This window comes from Cyphomyrmex costatus, unplaced genomic scaffold, assembly GCF_001594065.2.
Source record: "Cyphomyrmex costatus isolate MS0001 unplaced genomic scaffold, Ccosl1.0 scaffold5, whole genome shotgun sequence".
Taxonomy (NCBI): Eukaryota; Metazoa; Arthropoda; class Insecta; order Hymenoptera; family Formicidae; genus Cyphomyrmex; species Cyphomyrmex costatus.
This window is the reverse complement of record NW_017279267.1, coordinates 4,790,701-4,811,594: the sequence shown is the minus strand read 5'-3', so window position 1 is coordinate 4,811,594 and position 20,894 is coordinate 4,790,701. Positions and strand designations below refer to the sequence as shown.

The 20,894-nt window shown below is 36.7% G+C and overlaps 3 protein-coding genes across 3 annotated transcripts in view; 1 reads left to right on the top strand and 2 right to left on the bottom strand.

Moving 5' to 3' along the window:
* LOC108778341 (protein trachealess) overlaps positions 1–5,627 on the top strand; it is an 84,063-nt gene extending 78,436 nt beyond the window's left edge. Inside the window, exons 8-14 of the mRNA XM_018545496.1 lie at positions 441–633; positions 947–1,068; positions 1,212–1,405; positions 1,920–2,026; positions 3,730–3,877; positions 3,954–4,078; positions 4,194–5,627. Of these exons, the coding sequence (XP_018400998.1) occupies positions 441–633; positions 947–1,068; positions 1,212–1,405; positions 1,920–2,026; positions 3,730–3,877; positions 3,954–4,078; positions 4,194–5,536 (2,232 nt within the window). The 3' untranslated portion in view covers positions 5,537–5,627. The remainder of the gene's footprint in view (positions 1–440; positions 634–946; positions 1,069–1,211; positions 1,406–1,919; positions 2,027–3,729; positions 3,878–3,953; positions 4,079–4,193) is intronic.
* A 4,412-nt stretch (positions 5,628–10,039) lies between these two features.
* Positions 10,040–20,651, bottom strand: Nrx-IV (neurexin-4). Its single transcript, XM_018545683.1, has 11 exons — positions 20,288–20,651; positions 18,649–18,744; positions 16,310–16,506; positions 14,009–14,150; positions 13,557–13,927; positions 13,127–13,465; positions 12,559–13,033; positions 12,143–12,472; positions 11,762–12,067; positions 11,038–11,664; positions 10,040–10,944 (listed from the first exon to the last, which is right to left on the bottom strand). Exons 1-11 carry the CDS (start codon positions 20,349–20,351, stop codon positions 10,091–10,093), a joined length of 3,801 nt encoding a protein of 1,266 aa, XP_018401185.1. The 5' UTR covers positions 20,352–20,651; the 3' UTR covers positions 10,040–10,090.
* LOC108778480 (L-aminoadipate-semialdehyde dehydrogenase-phosphopantetheinyl transferase) lies at positions 17,131–18,464 on the bottom strand. The gene is made up of 2 exons (XM_018545684.1): positions 18,320–18,464; positions 17,131–18,156 (listed from the first exon to the last, which is right to left on the bottom strand). The coding sequence occupies exon 2, from the start codon at positions 18,006–18,008 to the stop codon at positions 17,154–17,156; it is 855 nt and encodes a 284-aa protein (XP_018401186.1). The 5' UTR covers positions 18,009–18,156; positions 18,320–18,464; the 3' UTR covers positions 17,131–17,153.
* Positions 20,652–20,894: the final 243 nt, after the last annotated feature.

Here is a 20,894-nt window from a genome sequence, read left to right as displayed (position 1 = left end):
GTGGTCGCATGCGGCTCACGTAGCCTCTGCACGGCGGCGTGTTCGCCATTCCTAATGCCGCGAGCGAGAAGGTGGACGGGGAAAGAGAGTAGAGAAGAGCGGTGCCGGGGGGATAAAGCGGGGAGAAGGAGGGTACGGGAGGTGACCGGTGTAGCTCTAGCCTCTCGGTTCTCTGCGAAGCTCGTGCGGGCAATCAATAGGGTGTTTCGGGGATTCGGAAAACCGACGGGAAAGCCGACGTTGGCACAAACATGGCTGCAGCGCCCGTTCACCTTGTCTGGCTTCCTTCGAGCTCTACGCACCCCTATATACGTACCCTCTGTGTACCCCTACATGCCTCGCGCCGAAACCGACCTGTCGCGGCGGCACGATTCCGTCCCCCGACGGTATAGGCACGAGATAAATCCCATCGTGGAGAAAACCGTTGCATTTAATTCTAGGTAGAGATGACGGGGTCAAGCGTTTTTGACTACGTCCATCAGCAAGATCACGCTGAGGTCGCCGAGCAGCTCGGTCTGGGACTCGCGTCGTCGACAAGCACCTCGGCCCCGCACTCGTCGAATTCCGGTCTAGCCTCACCGAGTAGCGGCGCGTCGGAAGAGCACGGTTCTTCCTCTACTGCAAATCCCGACGGTAAACTTTTTTTCGTGTCACGTTATGTTGAAACGCGTTGCTCACTGAATAACCCTTAAACTGCGAAGATTAAAAATGATTAAAAAAAAAATTTTTTTTTTTATAAAAAAATGTTTTAACATACGTTGATTTTTATAATTAATTTTTTATTATTATGATTGATTATTGTTTTATAATTAAATTTTTATAATAATTTTTATAACTGAGCGCCTCTTGACTCCCGTCAATAAAAAAGACAAAAAGGGTTAAAGAATGCAGCGCAAATATCCGAGTGTATTTCGGAGACTCAATTCCTTCTCGTATCTATCCTCAGTGTCTTCGGTAATGTCGCTGTCGGCGACCGGACTGTACAAAGGGTACGACCGGGCATTTTGCGTTAGAATGAAATCCACTCTGACGAAGAGAGGGTGTCATTTCAAGTCATCTGGTTATCGGGTAAGCGAAATCGCTCTTAATAAAATCTCGATTTGCTTATCTTCACATTTTAATTTGCGCCATTTAACGCGATGGTCCTAATATTGTGGAATACAATTTTACGTTTTTTATAATATACTTTTTTTACACGCGTATATATACAGGTCGTGCTGTTGCTGTGTCGTTTGAGGCCGCAGTTTATATTCAGTCATGCGAGGAAGTCTGCGCCGCCTTTGATGGGCATGGTTGGACTAGCTATCGCACTTCCACCGCCCAGTGTACATGAAATTCGTCTCGAAACCGATATGTTCGTCACACGGATCAGCTTCGACTTTCGGATAGCACATTGTGAGCCAAAGTGAGTAGCGTTTATATCGAATCGAGTCTATAGCACTGTTGAAGAAAAATCGCACATTGCAAAATAATTACATGTAAAAACACAACAATTATAGCGAACCATTTTGGGATCCACCATTAAACGCGTACATTTATACGTACATAAAGTAAAGCCACAACAAATAAACTTAGATATTTCTTTTTTACAGTAATTAAACAATTTGCAAAATTAAATTTTTTTAAATTTATAAATAAATTTTTAAAAAATTTATAATTAAAGTTAAGTTTATAGAAATATTTATGTATTAATTCGTCAGATTACAAATAATTTTTAAAATTTACGTTGCTATGTGTGACAAAGTGTAAATTTTTTTCTCTACAGTTCTAAGAATTAGAACTATAGAATTAGAAAAATATCAAGAATAAATTAAATAGAGATTGAAGTCAATCGACATTGGTAGAAATGGATATGAAACAGACGAATGTATTATATAACGGCTTTGTAATAGAAGCATTGTAATTTATGTTGTTCTCAGGGTATCTGAATTGCTGGACTACACCGCCGACGAATTGACGGGGAAGAACCTCTATACGTTGTGCCACGGCGAGGACGCGAATCGTCTTCGGAAATCTCACATAGATCGTGAGTATGACTGGTCATAATTCGCCACGTTCGATCGTAGTCAAGTCGAATGAGTACCGTTTGCACGATCGCGCACAAAGTCACACGCGAGAGGGTCGTCGCTCGCTTTCCCTAATGTTTTCTGTGTAATGTTCGAAAGAATATAATGTACGCGTGTAAATCCCGAGTGATTTGTCTTAAACAATAGTTGCGTCGCGCAATCTGTTGCTATACTGCGATCGTGGGAGGTGATTTTCGTCGATGATTCTGACATGTACGACGATGTGCTTTCCTGCAGCAATACTTCGTTTGTCGATTAAGTTATTTTAAAATGAAAGGTTATATGTTCAAAAACGAGAACGGGACTTACGAAATACGAGTACTTAAATAGGGAACACTAAAAAAAACGGACAAGAGAAAGAAATAATAGTAGCGGAGAAGAGTTGCAAAATTTGCAAAAAAAAAAGTAACAAGTCGGAAAAGGAAAACGCAAAGAGGATCGAGAGAACATAATTTCAACTTTCTCTTTTCAAATTTCCATCGAGCAAAAATTAATTGCGAAAAATTTCTTTGATTAAGAAACGTGACAGCGTCGGGCCGTTAAATACAATCAGCAGATAAGGATTAAATTAACGTTTTAATGCCTTTTTTATAAGTATAATATATATAAAGCAGTATAAAGTAAATTTGTCTCTGTGTCCTTTTTTTCGCTACAGTCTGTACTCGAGAAACAATTAACGAAAATAGAGCCGTCACGTTATTCATATACATACGTCCCCAACAAACAAAGCCGATAGATCTGCCACGCAGAATTTCTTGCTCCTACTGTTCTAGGAAAATACTTTGGTGAAAGAGCGCGATGGGTGTCAAAGCTGTCCGGGAAGAGAGAAAAGCACGAAAGATATTAATACGTTGGTCTTTTCGACTGCGCGCGACCGCTTGCAGATTTAGTAAGTACGTATCTGTTTGTATTTGAACGTTTCACATAAAATTACTAGCCACGTAGGCGTGGGGGACAACGTTTCTCATTGATAATCATTCAACCGCGCAGATAATTATCCGCAATTGTAGCTGTGAATATATTTATCGTGCGATTCCCCTGATCGAAAACAATAAACAAATCGCTCTTTCGTTAATTGAATGTCTTCGAGGTACGATAATGCAGAGATTTCTAAGATCAGTATATCTACACATATATACATGTATAATGATTTGATTTCTTATGAAAAAAATATACGACGCGATCGTCGCGATACTCTAACGTGTCTTCGTCGGTTCGAACCCTCGGACAGCGACTAGCTATTCTCCGATACAAACGAGCAAACGAGTCATTGTCAAAGATAATTATACAGAAAATTGTCGATGGTCCTTATCCTAATTAGAGGTAACGAAAGATTTAGAAGACCATTTAACGAACGACTTACCTTTTGCGGGACAGATTACGGATGTCACTTCTAAGAGCATTATACAGAGACGAAATCGAACATTTACCTGAAAGCAAACAAACGATCGATCAAGAGTCGCATTCCCAATATGTGTATATGGAATGCCTACCTTTTCCTTCATCGTCGTACAAACGGTAGCTTCGACATCAATTGTAGAGTACTTCCAGAAAAACCATGAAGTGCTTGAAAAAATGAGAGAATTTAATTAGCTAATATTTTCGCGGGTATATTTCTCGCGAATAAATCGAACAAAAGTCTTAGCTACGATTATGATTTTAGTGATCCATAAAGGACAAGTGCTGACGCATTACTATCGGTTGATGAACAAGAGTGGCGGATTCACGTGGCTACAGACGTGCGCTACCGTTGTGTGCAATTCGAAAAATGCCGAGGAGCAAAATATCATTTGCGTCAATTATGTCATTAGGTGAGTCATCAAATGAATGAGTATACGAACGGATTCGCTTTTCAAACCTTATTGTGTTTCATCGTCTTTTTTATAGCGGCCGAGAATACGAAAATTTAATTATGGACTGCTGTCAGTTAGAGGACGGAGTCACCGGTGTCAAAAGGGAAGATACGGCCGGGAATGATCCGGAGAATGGATCGCCGGACGCTGACAGAGGAGGTACAAAACGTTCTTTGATTTAGTAGAAAGTACATTTCCCCGCAGCTTGTCGAGTCTGGAAAGTTCTCATCTACCTCCATCTTGAGGCAATATTTGTTGCGACTTTTGATTTTAGAGGGTCGCAGTCGAGGCGGCCCAACAAATCAACATCAGGATCAACAACAATCGCATCGGTCACCACCCGAGGAACGGGAGGAGAGCCATGCATCGGAAAGTGAGAAGCGGGGTAGCCGACATCACGACAACATAGCCCAGTTACAACAGGATTCGCAGACGGCGGCCGGGAATCTCGGCACGCTCGTAGTGAGATTACGAGGGCACAAGCGAAAAATTCACGACGACGACAGTAGCTCGAACGAAGAGGAGGATGAGGAAGAGTCTGCGGTGAAAGAATCGAATGGTGAAAGAACTCGCGCTCTCAGCCCTAGCGCGACATCCACGCACTCGATGTCGACCACTGAGCAGGCGCTCTGTTCAACCAGTCCAAAATCACGTCGCGCCGAGGGGAGCAACAGACTGGACAGTGCCGAGAGCACAGGAACCTCGGTGAAAGATCTGGAGCAGGCTATGTCGAAACACCTCCCGGGGAGCTCGCTGAATAAATCGAGCTCGCCGGCAGCGCTTCATCAGCCGACAGATTTCAGCACGGACGCGTTACTAAAGCAGCAGCAGCAGCGAAGTACGATACAGTGGATCGGTGCGCATCATCATCTGGGACACTTGAGTCCGCAACAGTCCGCCACTGCTCCTTTACCTGCCTCGGCGCTCCTTAGGCAACTTTACGCTGCCAATCGGGAGAGTGTGATACGTGCCAATGTACACGGGATCACGTCTAGCGGCGGTACGCGCGCTCCTACATCGGCCGGTATCTACTATCCGGGCGAAACTGCCCCTAATGGACCTCTACCCACGCCGCCAGGATCGGAAGGCTCCAGCACGTACGGCGAGCACCAATTTGTGCTCGCTGCTGCTCACAATCAAAAAGGATCGAACGGCACCAGCTGCGCCGACGCTTTCACCAGTTTAGTTTCATCATATACATCTGCTACTGCGGCCGGCTACTCGGTGGATTACCATTCGGCGATGACGCCGCCGTCGTCGGTCTCGCCACGAGACAAACAGCAGCAACAACAGCAGCAACAGCAACAGCAGCAACAACAGCAGCAGCAGCAACAGTTACATCCTGTGAACGTGATAAGCAGTTACGAAGGCTCGTCGGCGTACGCGGATCCCGTTCTTCGTCACCAGTATGAACCGGCTCAGCCGTTACCCTTAAAACCTCAGGTGTACTCGGCCACTGTCCATCCGAGTGCCTTAGACGCCGCAGCGGCGTATGCCTCGGCAGGCCTGACGGAACAACCGCAGTTCTACCATCATCCAGCCAGTAGCGCCGGCTTCCACATCTACCATCCAAGCAACAAATCGGCGACGAACGGCTGGTACACTTCGGCCTCCTAGTGGCCCCATCCGTAGGGGTTCCATCGTCCGTGTTCGCGGAACACGTGTACTTAAGCGACTGTAATTAAATCCAAAGCCCTCTCCCTCGTGCATATCAGTGATACGCTATCTCGTCGCTATCTTTGGCGATCGTTGACGAGCAAGCCTCGTTGTCGTTCGGATCGGCGGGGAAGTTTCACCACGCCACTCCTTCCTGCCGAGTTGTCGGAACTCGGTGTGTAACAATCGCTCTCTTCTCCATTATGTAGAACGATTTATTGTAATATAATGAATAAATTATTATATATATGTTGACTTTCCGGAGATATTTGCGTAAATATGAAGCCAACTGAAAAACTCATGCGTATTCACCGTGCGTGTTCCAAGTGATTTAACGCGACGCTCAAAGAGATCGTAATATATCTAAGGAATCGCGATTTATTATAAATGTGTAATTTACAGAAGATCTTAATAATAATGTTCATACTTCAGACGATGTACAGAGAAACAAGAAAAAAAGTATCGTTTTTTTCATTTTTAACAAATTAATGAAAATATATTCCAATATTTAGAATATTTTAAAAATAATTTATTATGATTCGGAAAAACTTTATCATTATGTAACATTTTTTCTCATTTTAGGTATTAGATTCATGCTGTGAAGTATTTACATTATAATTAAGAACTATTCTATACATATGTATGTATGTATCAATTCTATATTATTTTATTTTGAATTTCATTTTAGGATGTCTGGGTTTATGTAAATTTATTTCTCCAAAACAAAATAAGTGATTAGACGATAGTTAAAAAGTCGTCAAAATTATTAAGAAAAATCCGAAATTTTCAATTCAAATTACGTTATCTTATGTTAAAATATTGTTTTCCTAATAACTTTGACGACTTTGCTGTTTAATTCTCATTCAATTATTTTGAATAAAGAAATGAATTATTTATGGAAAAAACAGATATCTTAAAACGAGCAAGAGGAAGAAACAACTTCCGAAGATAAGTCTTCGCATTGTGTTAAATGTTATTACCATATTAGCGGTGATTTACTCGAGTGTGGTACTTGCAATATTTTGTACCATATTTCGTTGTGCGATAATTTTTATAAAACAAACGGTACAATCATTTCTCTCTGACACGTTGTAACCTTTATTTTATGAGAGAAAAAACGCTGATAAAATTTATCTCGATATTGTATGAAGTGTGTTTGAAAAATAGCACAACATACTTAAGAGAAATCGCTATCTCTATTAATTCGCGCTCATCTCTTTTAGTCAATTAAATATTGAATTTGTTACTCGGAACGCGCTATGTACATACGATTGGTTAGTCCCAAAGAGTTGTTGCAAGCTTCTTGTTTTAGATTTCGACTTGCGATCGAGGAAGTAGCGAGACTTCTCGGTAAAAAGTAAAGAAAACAACAATTGATTTATATTCGACATACCACTTGTTATCCGGCCGCATTTCAACGATCATGATCTGTAAAAAACGAATTATTAGACTGGCGAACGAATGAAATGCGACTTATACAGCCGTACAGCAATCCGGAAAAAAAACACGAGTGATATTAAAGACACTTTTATTAAATACGCACTGAGATTCTTTACTTATTGAGGACAGGAGACATTTGTATGTATATTTAGACTGCTCTAGCGATATATTACCTTCTAAATGTAGGATAGACAAAAATGTAGATATTGAGAGGGGACACGTATCGCGTAGAAGTCTTCTATACGCGAGAAGTCAACATTGCTCTGGAGGTAGCGAATTCTTTTACGAAAGTTATTGTATTTTAATGTTTAAATATTTCGACCAGTTGTTTTTGACACGTGTAAATACAGCTTACGTGCCTAAAAATTCACTCGCTCAATTCATCACTTTCTTCTGCACTTGATTTAAAAAATTGAAGTATATTTGCAAGTATATATGACAAATTTCTCCTACATTATAGTGTTGATATATAGAAACTTGTAATTACGTTTCGCATGTCTGGATGCAGCGTCACCCAACGAAATAAGTTTGCCAGGTGAACCGTAAGTAAATGTTTCATAAAAAATATCGGTAAGTATATATAATAAAATCAAATATTTATATGAAGGATATTTAAGACATAAATTGTTGATTGTTTTGAGTTTTTGAAAATTTTAGTAACTTTCTTTAAAACGTGCATTGTGCACTAAAAATCTTAATAAAAATACAAGGATAAAATGTCTTAATAAGTCTTAATAAAAATACAAGGATAAAATGCATAGAGGATTTATTTTTATTTAATTCCGTTCTCAATATAAAAAAAGACATATTCATTCAGATCATTATTTTTTTTCAAAAATTTGAGTATTATATTTGCACTATTAGCGATTTATCCATACAGAAATGTGAAAAATGCATGTTTTCTCTTCAACACAATCGTTGTACTATCGATTTAATAGCAAGAAATAACGAATGTGCTATTCGTATAAAAATGACTTATGTACATTTTCATTTTGTATTACACATGCTTATCATTAGTATACAATTATTATTATCATTATCATTATTATCATTTCTGTTGTTATTGTTATTACAATTATTTTCCTTAAAGCTATATTAATATTAAATTACTCTACAGTGAGTTTGCAGATTATGTAAAAAAGAAAAATCTGTAAAATAACCACAAATAAGTGTGTGAAAATAAAATAAATCTAAAAAAAAGTATTAAACGCACTTTGGACGGTAGACATTTCGATTAATACTGCGAATACTATAAAAAAAAAAGAACAAAATATAGAAATAGTTTATCTGTAGTAAAGACAGCTTTGTACATGGAAAATCTATTTATGTTACATAAAACACTCTTTTATGCTCCATTGTCAAAACGCATTTAAATTGGGACGTATAACGACCACACACTTAATCATAAAATGATAATTATATAAGATAATCAATTCTTTTCCTCCTTCGCGTAGTGAACGTAAACGAAATGTAAAAATTAAATTTGCTATCGTAATCATACTTTAAAAAATTATAATCTATGTATATAAATACATACATACATATGTATGTATATATATATATATAAATATATGTATACACACACATATATCGGCAGTCATATTATGCAGAGTTCCGACAAATGTAATATTAAGAAACAATATACTATAAAATGATAGTTTGATGAATATTATATAGTGAAATACGGTCCGAAAAAGCCTAGTCAAAACTTCAGTTCGATGAAGTAATTGCATCTTCAGTTCTATGAAGTAATTACAATCTGAGTTTATACTTTCTTAAATTTATAGCATGACCTAAAACTGTTCGAAAATTATTAGAGAGAATGACAAAATATTTTATATTTTATGTTTTAAAATTCTTTAGGCCTCTTTATAAGTGTGCAACTTTGCTTCCGCCGTTTTTTTCCCAAAATTCAAGGCTTTATTGTAAAATACTGGTTATACATTTATGATTCAAAGTATTGTCCATCGCTGGCCACTACTTTCTCCAATCTTTTGGGCAGCGTACGAATCCCGCGTCGAAAAAACTGGTCATCTTTTGAGGCGACTCACGAATTGATCCAATTTTTTACTTCTTCATAAGACCGGAAGTGCTGGTCAGCCAGGCCGTGTGGTATTGATCGAAATAAGTGATAGTCAGAAAGAGAAACGTCTGGAGAATACAGCGGGTGGGATATGGCTTCCCATTTCAACGTTACCAAATATGTCTTGACCACTTTCGCAACATGAGGTCGAGCATTGTCATGCTGCAAAATCACTTTATCGTGTCTCTTGTTGTATTGTGGCCGTTTGTTTTTCAATACTCGGCTGAAACGCATCAATTGCGATCGCCTGTGATTGTTTCAGTCGATTTTAACAGCTCATAATACACTACGTCGAGCTGGCATCTACAAGAGCTATGCCGGTCTTCGACGTCAAAATCACCGTTCTTGAAGCGTTGAAACCACTCACGACACGTTCTTTCACTAATAGCGGCCTCACCATAAATATTTGAGAGCATTCGATGAGCCTCAGCCGCAGATTTCTTCATATTGAAGCAGAAAATTAAAGCTTCCCGCAAATGACGAGAATTTGGCTCATAAACTGACATTTTCAATCGAGAATAACTTTATGATACAGACACAAATCGACTAATGTTTCTATGGGATTATGTTAACAAATGTTCAAGTTTATTGTATGATGTCTATATCTATTTATTTCGACCACCACTTACCGCTAAAACTACCTATGTATATGAAAACGGCGGGAGCAAAGTTGCACACCTATGATAGTTTTGTCAAACTCTACAGGGAGACACATATATACAAAAAAATCTTTAATAGAATTAACAATTAGATTTAAATAATAAAAAATTTAAGTATTTAATAAAACTATTATATGGGTCTTTAATATTTGTAATAATACTTTTATTATATATGTATATATATATATATTATATATATAAAAAGATCATAGTTAAATGGAGCAAAAGAGATTTTATCCTTATCGAAAATGTATATATAATTTTAGATTAAGTTAATGTGTACTTGTTACTTCTCTCTAACGCATACATATCTAATATGATGCATTTCAGTTTTTAGATAAACCACTCTTTCTTTTTCTGAACTTGATGACCAGTGGCAGAATTTACGACGGCTGAATCCGGATCTAGGGCAATTTCAGCACCTTTATCTTCTTGCGTCAAGTATTCACCTTTATGCCTAGACATATATCTGCCTATAAGAATCGCCATGATCACAAGTGCAATCAGAATAATCGCTAATACGCTTCCTAGAATAGCTGTGTCTGTCTCGTTATATGCCGCTCTCACTTTTTCCTCATCTACTTGAGGTGGTGGTCGAGTCTCTTTAATATATGGCGGATGTGTGACCGGTTCGACTCCGCAGAAGTCTTCGTTTACTGGAGAACCGAGTGAGCGGACGTTTGGAGGTCCGTTCTCTTGAAAGAGTAGCTTCAGTGGATATATATCGTCAAATTCAACTCTTGATATACAGCCCGCGAATCCCTCCGACATAGACTCGTTTCTGCCAATGTACATGTACTGAATATTGTTGAATTGCGCGTCTGCAGAATGCTTTATATTAAATTCGAACTCTTTCGTCTCATAATTATCGACTTGCAATGTTAAGATAGCGCCAGATTTTTTCCTGCCAATCCTGACATCGTGATACTGTCCCAAACCGAAATGCTTCTTCGGAAATATGACTTCCTGCCGCTCGAAACCAAAGTCAAATACTACGCGTAAGTGTCCACTGTTTGAAATCATTATAGTCATGTATTCTCCAGAAATATTGGAGAATAGACCCAATAGAAATCCTTTCGGATTCGTTGTCGTAAAACCAACGCGTATTTTCTCAGAGATAGTGGAACGCCAGCTACCCATGAAATCGTATTTTATCATCGAACTAGGTTTCATATATACACCAATCTCTGAAAATATTTAAATAATATTAACTAAAAGACATTAACAGCAACCGATTATATTGAACATTTTACATTGAAAACTTTTCCTTTCCTACTTACCGTCTGCACAAATTGGTCCCTTAAATGCGGTCCACCGGCAGTCGCACCGATATCCATCGTATGCTTCGTGGCACGTGCCATTATTAAGGCAAGGATTACTTTCGCATCTACCAATGCAACCTTCCGTAACGCCGTACAAACCGCGCCGAGCATAACCTCTCAGATCTTGCAATTGTCCGTTGAGAAGTAGTGCTCTTATGCAACCGACGAATCCGTCCTTGTAATCGATCGTAGAACCAACTACGAAATCTGAGGTAAGATGCAACGCTCGCACTGGACCTGGAGGTTCTCGCACTTCGTTTTTCATCGCTCCATCGATGACGATTCGGGCTTCCTTGCGATTTCTTTCCACTGATACGGAATGCCACATATCGTCACCCAAATTGTAAGATGTTTGCACGCTAACGGTAAGCGGTCCTCCACCGGCCACATACTGGAAATGTATTTGGTTTCCACTGTGTATAGAAATTTTGATATAATCGGTGGGTCCTTTGCTATGAATCATTACAGCATCCTGGACGGTGGTTTTAAACTCGAAATAAATGTCACCGTTGTGCCCAATATCAAAGGTTGGCAAATTGACGCTAGCATCTCTTATGCGGAATGTGACTACATTCTTGAATAAATCTGTAATAATATGTGCCGTTAAAAATTAATAATAATGAATTTTTATTATCTGTATATATTGGAAAAAATTAATAGAAAAATAAATGATTAAATTTACCATCGCCTTCACAAATAAGTGGACCTAACATATAACGACCTTCTTTTTCATCGAGTGGGGTACCAGTATCACCAAAACGTAATTGTTTAACAGGAAGATGTTCCTTCTCTCTAATTTCTCCGCTATCCTCTAACCATCCGTCTAGATCGGCGTCGCAATTGCACCACTTGGTAATATCCTGGCATTTTCCATCTATACCACACTCGCATTTTCGCGACCCGGATAATGCGCCACCCCAATAATCCATCTTCTGATTATTCCGACTGACCCACCACGAATTCGGTCTAAAGTAATCACTTTGGGGAACTGAAAAGGACCAGAAAGATTGATACAAAAGTACCTCGGCAAATGCGACGCAAAATATAATTAAGATACAATTACCTGGAGTATTAAATAATTTGGAACGTTTGCATGCATAACTTATCCTTTGTGTACAGCTTATAGATCGATTTAATAAAGCCTCTATTTGATCAAAATCAGCATCATAATTAATATCCTGTATAAAACTGCCAGGTTCTTGAAATCCATCGACAGGAGTTAATTGCTCATTACTATGATGCAAAAATGTCATTACGCGACCATCGGAAAGTAGCTCGCAAGTGACAGGGAAAGGCTTCAAAGGCCCGCTCCCGTCAACATCGATTTTAATTTCCGCACGCTGATTTACTGCATTCATATTTTTAAATGCCTCGCATGACAAGGGATTTAACGCTGCATAAAATCGTAATATTATTAATTTTAGCAAAAAAATATTCTATATTTTATTTATTTAACATTAACACACGCTAAATACTTACAGGTATGACAGACGGCACCGGTATACCCAGTATGAGCACAATCGCAGAAAAATTCATCAGAATTTTGCCGGCAAACACCGAAATGTTTGCAAGGATTTGGATTGCAGCGATCTACCATCTGACAAGAGTCGAAAACAATTTCGTTCCTACAGCAGTACTCCTCCTCCTTCCAGTCGGTCGGCAATTTATAATTACCATCGATACTTATCATTCTCATACAGCCAATAAAGCCATTATTGCTCTCCGATCCGATCGTACCACCAACGAAATAATACGATCCGGTTATCAAACTCAAGAGACGCTCCGTTTTCATCGGGCGTCCGTCGACATTTAAAACGAGCAAATTTTTAGCAATCGTCAAGATTACTTGATGCCATTTCCCGTCGTTGAACTTCTCGTAAAAATTGTCTAAGGTCGCGACCGGGTTGTCATACGTTTGTATGTCGACTTTCAGTTTACCTTCTTCCAAGTATAGCTGTATAATAAAGATAGGTCAATTTATTTGCGTTATATTTACTAACACAGCATGAAATATGATACTCAAAAATAAAATAAAAATGTGCACAACCTTGACATAACCCGGAGTCGTAAATTTATGGTAAAGAATTATGCCTCTCTCTTCGTATGTTCGAAACGCGAGAGAAACGTTCATAGATCCTACGCCCTCGTAGCCTCTCAGTTTGGCGTAAGATCCAGGAGTCAAAAACGTAACAGGTATTATCGGAGGTTCTGGACAAGCGTAAAGCGTATTAATCTTGTAATATCGTAAATTCTCATCTATAATTTCCGTTTCCTTTAGCTCGCGAATTATATTCGTCGAGTTTAGATAAAAATTCTCTATACAACCGGTAAAATTTTGGATTACCACCAAACCATCCTGTTTATTAGGCACACCGCCGATGTAAAACTAGAACATTTATTCAAGTTAATTTTAATACATTCACATAAATGTTCGATTGCTAAAACGTTTTACGTTTTTATTTAAAAAAAAAAGTTACCTCTCGATTTAAATCCAGTCGATGAAACTCTCCTTCTATTCTACCTTTAATCAAAACTCTGTCAACAGAAAACCAAATATCTTTCCGATTGCGTGAGATTACAACATCGTGCCACATGTTATCGTCCAAAAGACTGCCTACAGATAGACTTGTCATAATACCAGATCCGAGATCAATATTAAGCAACATCCTGTTGTCGCGCAGTTGCAAGGCTATGTAATCACCCTGTGTGCCACGAGAATACATTAATACGCCGTCAGCATTATTTGTTTTAAATCGAAAACGTATAGAATGTCTGTCGGTCTCGATAGGTTCTCTGAGTAAATCCAATCGTATCAGAGAAGATCCGTTAAAGGAAGCGATGTCAGATACTGGAATATAAAGTGATAGATTTGTCATCTTATAAACTAATATACTATCGTTCTGAAGACAAAAGCATATAATCATTATACCATAATCGCATCCGTAAAGTTCGATCCTCAGCGATATCCTATCTCGCCATCGTGTTGGATTTATTCTAATCCATTGTGCAATTATCGATACATCAAATTTATTAAGCTTTGTACTATCTCCATCTACATTACCTTTAAACATCTGTAGAAAAAAAAGAGAAATAAGAATGCTGCTGTTATTATATCAATATTCCGTTTTACTATTTCATTTTCAATGTCAGTTTAATTAATATCGCGACAATCGTGCATAATTTAAATAAATTGCGTGCATGCTATAAGTTAAAAATATAAATACTTTTGTGAGAACAGTAGCTATCAGAAATAGAAAACTGTTTGCAAAACACGATTAATCTCTTAGATTTATTATTATATTATACAGAATACTGATTGCATTAGACCAGTTTGAATATATTAAAAAAAGATTATAAAAGTTATTTTAATTGCACGATATTTTATTGCGCGCACTCAAGCAAAGATCATTCACGTAAATTTTTAATAAATGCGATGAATGTTATCCAACCACCGTTAATTGCAAAAGTATGTACGTTAGTGCAAATTGTTAATGACAAAGAACATTCAATATTAAGAGCAGATGACCATAAGAGAACTATAAATATGGTGTCATTACAATAGATGAAATTTTGGAAAAAGAAAATATTGTTTTTTTTCTGATGATTTTTATACGTGTATATATATTTTTTATAGGCAATGATCTCTTTTTGAGATAATTGATAATAACCGAGCACTAAAATTATTTGTTAATTGTCGTATCATTGAATTTGCCATAGAACTTATACATCAGAACTTATACTCTACTACTCTGTTAAAAAAAGATATTTGACAAAACAAAAGATACATCTGATAATATAAATATAATAAATAGAGTAATGTCTTATTTATAATCCAAGTATTTTTTAGTCTTATCAATAAGCATGTCATAATCTCTTTCAGATATCATAATTACACCATATAATAATTTATTTTAAATTTTCAAACCCCAATAGCGCAATTATTAAAACAGAAGATTCCAAACAAGGTATCTTTTAAATTGTATAAGAAATGTTTTACAATTATTTCGTTAATGGAATTTCTACGATATTCCTATGAAAATGCAACGACTTAGAAATTTTATAATACTCTTATCATCAATGTACATACAATGAAAAAAAATTACTAAAGTTAAATTAATGGGCATTCGTTTATAAGTCGCAATATATCCTTCTAGGAAATTTTACAAAAACTTTGTATTATGATTTAATATAATACAATATATATTTTATAATATAATATTTATTTTATATATTATAAAATATATATTTAAAATTTTTTCTGTGTATGTGTATAAGTGTGTATGTATGGTGGATGAGTATGTGAGTGTGTGTGTGTGTGTGTGTGTGTAGTGTTGTAGGTGAAAGAATTACCCTTTATACAATAAGAGTAAACAAACTGTAGACTCTATCCTTGAAATTTAATACCTCATCTACACCATCCTGGGTTTCATAAGTGGCCCAAGCTTGACCATCATCCGAATATTGGATAATATATTCTGTCACGTATTCATTAGTATGCGCCCGCCCTCGCGTAGAAATGCTGCGTATCTCATATCTCTCCCACAGCTCCACGGTAAGATGTTGATTGTAACTGCTAAGTTCTGGTGACCACGCGGAATCTCCTGTAAAGCCCAGCTCCATGTCCATGTGTAAAAGGAGAAAAGTAGAAGCGGAGCATGCAAATGGATGTAGGAAACAATGAAAAGGTCATAAATTTAATTTATTTTGTGATAATTCTTGCTAGTCAATTCTTTAGCTACAAATCTATATTTCCAAATAAGATTAATTCAGATTTTTATTTAGTTATCCTATGAATTTCTATTCAATATACATGTTATTTTGCATCCCAATGCGTTTGTTTATGTTAGAAAAAAAAAAACGTAATATTTAATAAAGTATTCAAATAATGAGGAAAAAAAACGATTGGTGCAAAGCGTTATCCAAACAAAAATCTGTGTATGTGTAAAGCACATTAAGATACTTACCAGTAACAAACCTGATATTATTTGTAATAAAAAGTTTTGTACAATACTTTATCAACTATTCTATACATATTTACATAGATTATTACACTTTTTGCCACTATTTTCTACAAGCATGCATAAGCAAGCCTTACGTTAGTTCAATTTTATATACATGCACATTTATTAATTATACAAAGCTTCATCGTCATTCAATTGTTATAAAAAGCAAAAGTATTAAATCCAATGAAGATTAAAAGATCAACGGCAGCGAGAAAGAACGAACTTACCTTTGCATGGCCATCTTCTTCCTTATAATCCACATAATCGAGTCCATTGGTACCATAGCTAATACGATATTCCATAACATATTCGTTCTGCACTGATCGTCCTTGAGTTGCCACAGCTGTGATGTTCATCACTTGGCCCAAGTCGATTATTAAATACTGACCGAAATCAGAACTGCTAGCTGTCCATGCGTTTCCGCCTACACCACAACATTTATGCATGCATGCAACTCAAAGTAAACTTAAGAAAGTGCTTACGAATAATGGGACAGAACAGAGCCAGATAATTAAAATTAATCCTAACAATACTTTGCTTTTATATTCAGAGTCTAATTCATATCATTGTATCAAACTTAAAGTATATGTTGCAAATTTAAACTTTTTAGACAGCAATAGAATGCAGAATATATTTAAACATTTCTCAGATATTACATAACATTTCTCCGAAAGAAAATAATAAAATTATTTTTGAAAATGTACTCGTTAACACGAATATACAACATCAGACACTCTCACACTATGAATACAGACATTCTGAATTAATTCTCTTTTTATATTTCAATTGTAAAAAATTTTTATCGTGTGTTTCTCAAGATATATTATGCTTATTCCGTACAAAGATCAGCAAACAATAAGTGAAATTACATTAATTTTTTTACTAATTGTAATATTTTGCATGTAGGAAATTAGTTATAGTCCGTAAGGTAATTAAAGGAATTGTAAAAAGTATTACTTTTAATGCTTTATTACTTTATAATTAAAATAATACACAACGTGTAATATCCACCTTTTTTAGACATATTAAGAAACATTATCTTTGCGTGTTTCAATATTATCTTATGAATAATTAAAATGGTTGTTCAGATTTCATAAAATATCGAGTTATAAATTGTGAATCTATCGGACAAAGTGGAACTGCATGCAACATAAGTTCATCGTAATTCATAATCCTGAATCGGGTATTATGTAATTGTAATGAATTGTCATTTTTTTGTAATGCTACGGTAACGCAATGTTGTGAATCGAGTAAGGATTCTTCGAACAACCAATTTTGCTTAATTCCATTGATAAACAAGACTGTATCGGTTATAATCGAATCTTCGGTTAATTTTGAATTTGTTCGAAAATCTAAAGTTCTTAAGTCAGTAGAAACCCCTGTGCCAATCGCTTTAGTATAGCTTTCTTTTAATGCCCAGTGTCTATTAAACATATACAATTGCTCCGCATTCGATTTACCGCTTCTGATCTCTTCCCATTCGGCTTCAGAAAATTGCCTCTTCATTAAACGAAAAAAATGAGTAAGGTTTCTATCCTTATTGTAATCTAATACCATAATGTCTACACCTACTTTCACGTTTTTAACTTCGCCCGCTAATACCGTATAGGAACCATGATGAGAAACATTAAAATCTATTATAACGGACTTATCTTTCAATACGGGCTTGTAGTTTTCATCTCTGATAAAAGTAATTCTGTTATATGGAATATCGGTATATTCATTGACAAATTTTCTCATTAATAATCTACCGATGAGGGAAGCTCGAATATCTTTACGAAACACAAAATTTTGTAGTTTTTCTCTCTCATCATTTTGTAGACAAGAAGTCGCTTCCTCGAGCACCTGCACACTTGGATCCCACTCTTTCCAGTTAAATGCCCAACGAATGGATGACGACATTCTAGTAATATGGGCGCTAAGCATAATCAAATCGCTGAACTATAATTTGCACATGCACTCTTTGGTTGGTCACACTTGATATATTCGTAAATTATGTGTCTCTGATTATAAAAGCAATGCTTTTCGAAATATTTCGTTTGAGATACTCTCCAGGTTACTTGTTAGCGTCCACCTGAAGCAAATATAAATTTATTATATCATATTCGTTTTGTTTTTAATCCAAAAGATTGTAAGTATTTCCACTTAAAGTACTAGATGATAAAGATAAAAATAAACGAGACGAATATAAAGTGATTGGGCGATGAGTCATGTAGTGAGCATGTATACAGGCTCACCTAATTCTTATAATTGAACGCAGCGGCGGGCAGCGGCCGCTGGCATTAATTAAATTTCTTGATTCTTACCGAAATTTTTTCATTGAGAAGATCGCATAGTATTAGTAGAATCATTTGTAACTATTATTAATGCAAAAACAAAAGCAAATATAGTGCACAATATAGACAACGACAGACTTTGTAGAGATAGAAAGCAAGCAACAAACTACTGCTAGTATCATATAATTTAAATCATATGTATAGAAAATACAATTGTACAATAATTTACGTCTAATAAGTTAAACAAAACCTGGACGTAAAAACTAAGTGGTTAAACATTTCTTTCTTACCATGCAGCCTAGCATTTTTCGGTCCTCTTTCAGGTAAGGAAGTTGTCGCTGTTATACGAGCTCTATCCAAAAGAGGAAAGATGCATTCATCGTCACCTGAGGCATAATCATAATATTTGTTAAAGTATCATACCTTCTTTCTCAGAAAAATGTAAAAATTATAAAATATTCTCCTGGCAAAGGAATATACTGTATGGGAAAAAAAATTCTGTTGTATTTATTAAATAAGCGCATAGCATAAATTTATAAAAGCATCATAAAATTTTGTTATTAAATTTGGATAATCATAATAAGAACTGTATAAAACACAATATTAAAAAAATTTCTAAACCTACATCTTTACATCAATTTTTTAATAAAATTATTAGTGCATGTGCATATAAAATTGTATATGTTTACAATAATAATACCTTTACAACAATAACACAGTAATCCATTAAACAAAATATACGTCTACTAGGAAATTTGGATTGAACATTGCAGATTGGCATCAAGACATCAACATGACCATGAAGTATGTATCTGAGGATCAAGCAATTGAGAGTCAAACGTGGTTCTTAGTACGTAATTGAATATTTATTCTTTAAAAATATTGAACGTTTCGACTCTACTTTGGAGTCATCTTTAGCATAACTAATCTCTGTACTCCTCTGAATGTTTGAGACAAAGTCACCATCAAATTTACAGATCTGATGTGCGATCTAATAAAATATTAATTACGTATTAAGAACAAGTTTGATTTTCAATTACCTGATCCTTGGATACATACTTCATGGTTTTCTAAATATCAAGAGTTCGTAAGGAAATTACACTTGGCTTTGTTTATCAACATGATTTAGTATGCTTTCCTTTTAGAGGGCACACTTGACACAAACGTCGACCTATCCTTCTTAATATTCAATGAATGATAAAAATGTTTATGTCAAGTGTGCCCTCTAAAAGGAAAGCATACTTAGTAATAAATTGTTAGCAGAAATTGAGCAGACTGCCATTTTAACAAACCATTTAACTGGACTACATTAAATTCTGCTCGATTTTTACAGCCAATCTGCTATCAGCTATCATATTCTGCTAATCTGTCGTCTGGCTACAATTTGTCGACAAAATTTACAGTAGAAACTTTGCGAAATCTAGTTTCGATAGATTTAATTAACTCAGAGAGAACAAATTGTCAGATACAAAATAACAAGATGTGTAAAGCCCATTTTAGACAATTCGTATCAAATCAACAGAGATCTGACAGGTTTCTATCTACAATTCATCACAGTTTATCACGCCGTACGTTTTCGTGTACTCACGTACGTGTGTGTGTTTAATGTGCACTTCATGCATGTGTGAACTCTGATTTTTCAAACGTTTCGTATTATATACATAGCACATTGAATCGCAAGCAGAGCACACTTGAGTTATAATTTACAAATAAAAACGGATTACAGATAAAATCTAAAGTGGACTTAACAATCCGTCGTATGACGCACTCGGGCTGCATTACGCATCTCATACATAGGTATTCCCGTGAATAACGCGAGTAATGCCGCGCGCCATGTTACTCGGAGACCCAAGATGGGCTGGGTCGTGCCGTGCCAGGAAGTTACAGTACGTGCCACCATAGTAATGAATAGTGTCGGATTGTACTTACTGTAATACGCGAGCGAGCCCGTTGCTACGGCGAATGCATACACGAGGAACCCAAAAGCGGTCATCGTACCATTGCCTTGCACTTAGAAAAGTCTAGATTCCACTGCGAAATCCTCCCAACTCCGTACGGCAAACCACACAACGAACGTATCCGACAAAAACAAAATTTTCCCTTTCAACTCTCGTCAACTCCGATCCGCGATTTTTCAAGAATACGCTTCGTCACGTTCCTACCTGCTCCTACATACGTGGCCTGGTGTCCTGCGACACGATTCTACGGACGATCGACAGTCGATCGACAATGACGCGTATCGACGAACGAAATGACGCGGGAACGAAAACGCCGATGAACAACCAGCCAGCCACGCTATGCCGCGCCTCGCCCTCGTCTCGCCTCGTGCCGCTGCTGTTTCCAGTGTATCGAATTAGTCATTCGACATTTCGACGCGCTGCGTAAACGTCGCGCCACATCCGTCTTATCTGTATTATCTCTTGCAGGTATTATTTATCATTTTTTTTTTATTAAAATGATATATCGATCGATGTGTTGGCGGCGTCGTGTGACCATGAATAACCAAATGATAATAAGCTGAAATCGATATAGCTAT

Coding starts and splice junctions, on each gene's coding strand:
- Nrx-IV (XM_018545683.1), bottom strand. CDS start 20,351: ATGACCGCTTTTGGGTTCCTCGTGTATGCATTCGCCGTAGCAACGGGC. Junction 16,507..18,648: donor GAAAAATGCTAGGCTGCATG/GTAAGAAAGAAA, acceptor GTTGTGGTGTAG/GCGGAAACGCATGGACAGCT. Junction 10,945..11,037: donor GGGACCAATTTGTGCAGACG/GTAAGTAGGAAA, acceptor AAATATTTTCAG/AGATTGGTGTATATATGAAA.
- LOC108778480 (XM_018545684.1), bottom strand. CDS start 18,008: ATGCTTAGCGCCCATATTACTAGAATGTCGTCATCCATTCGTTGGGCA.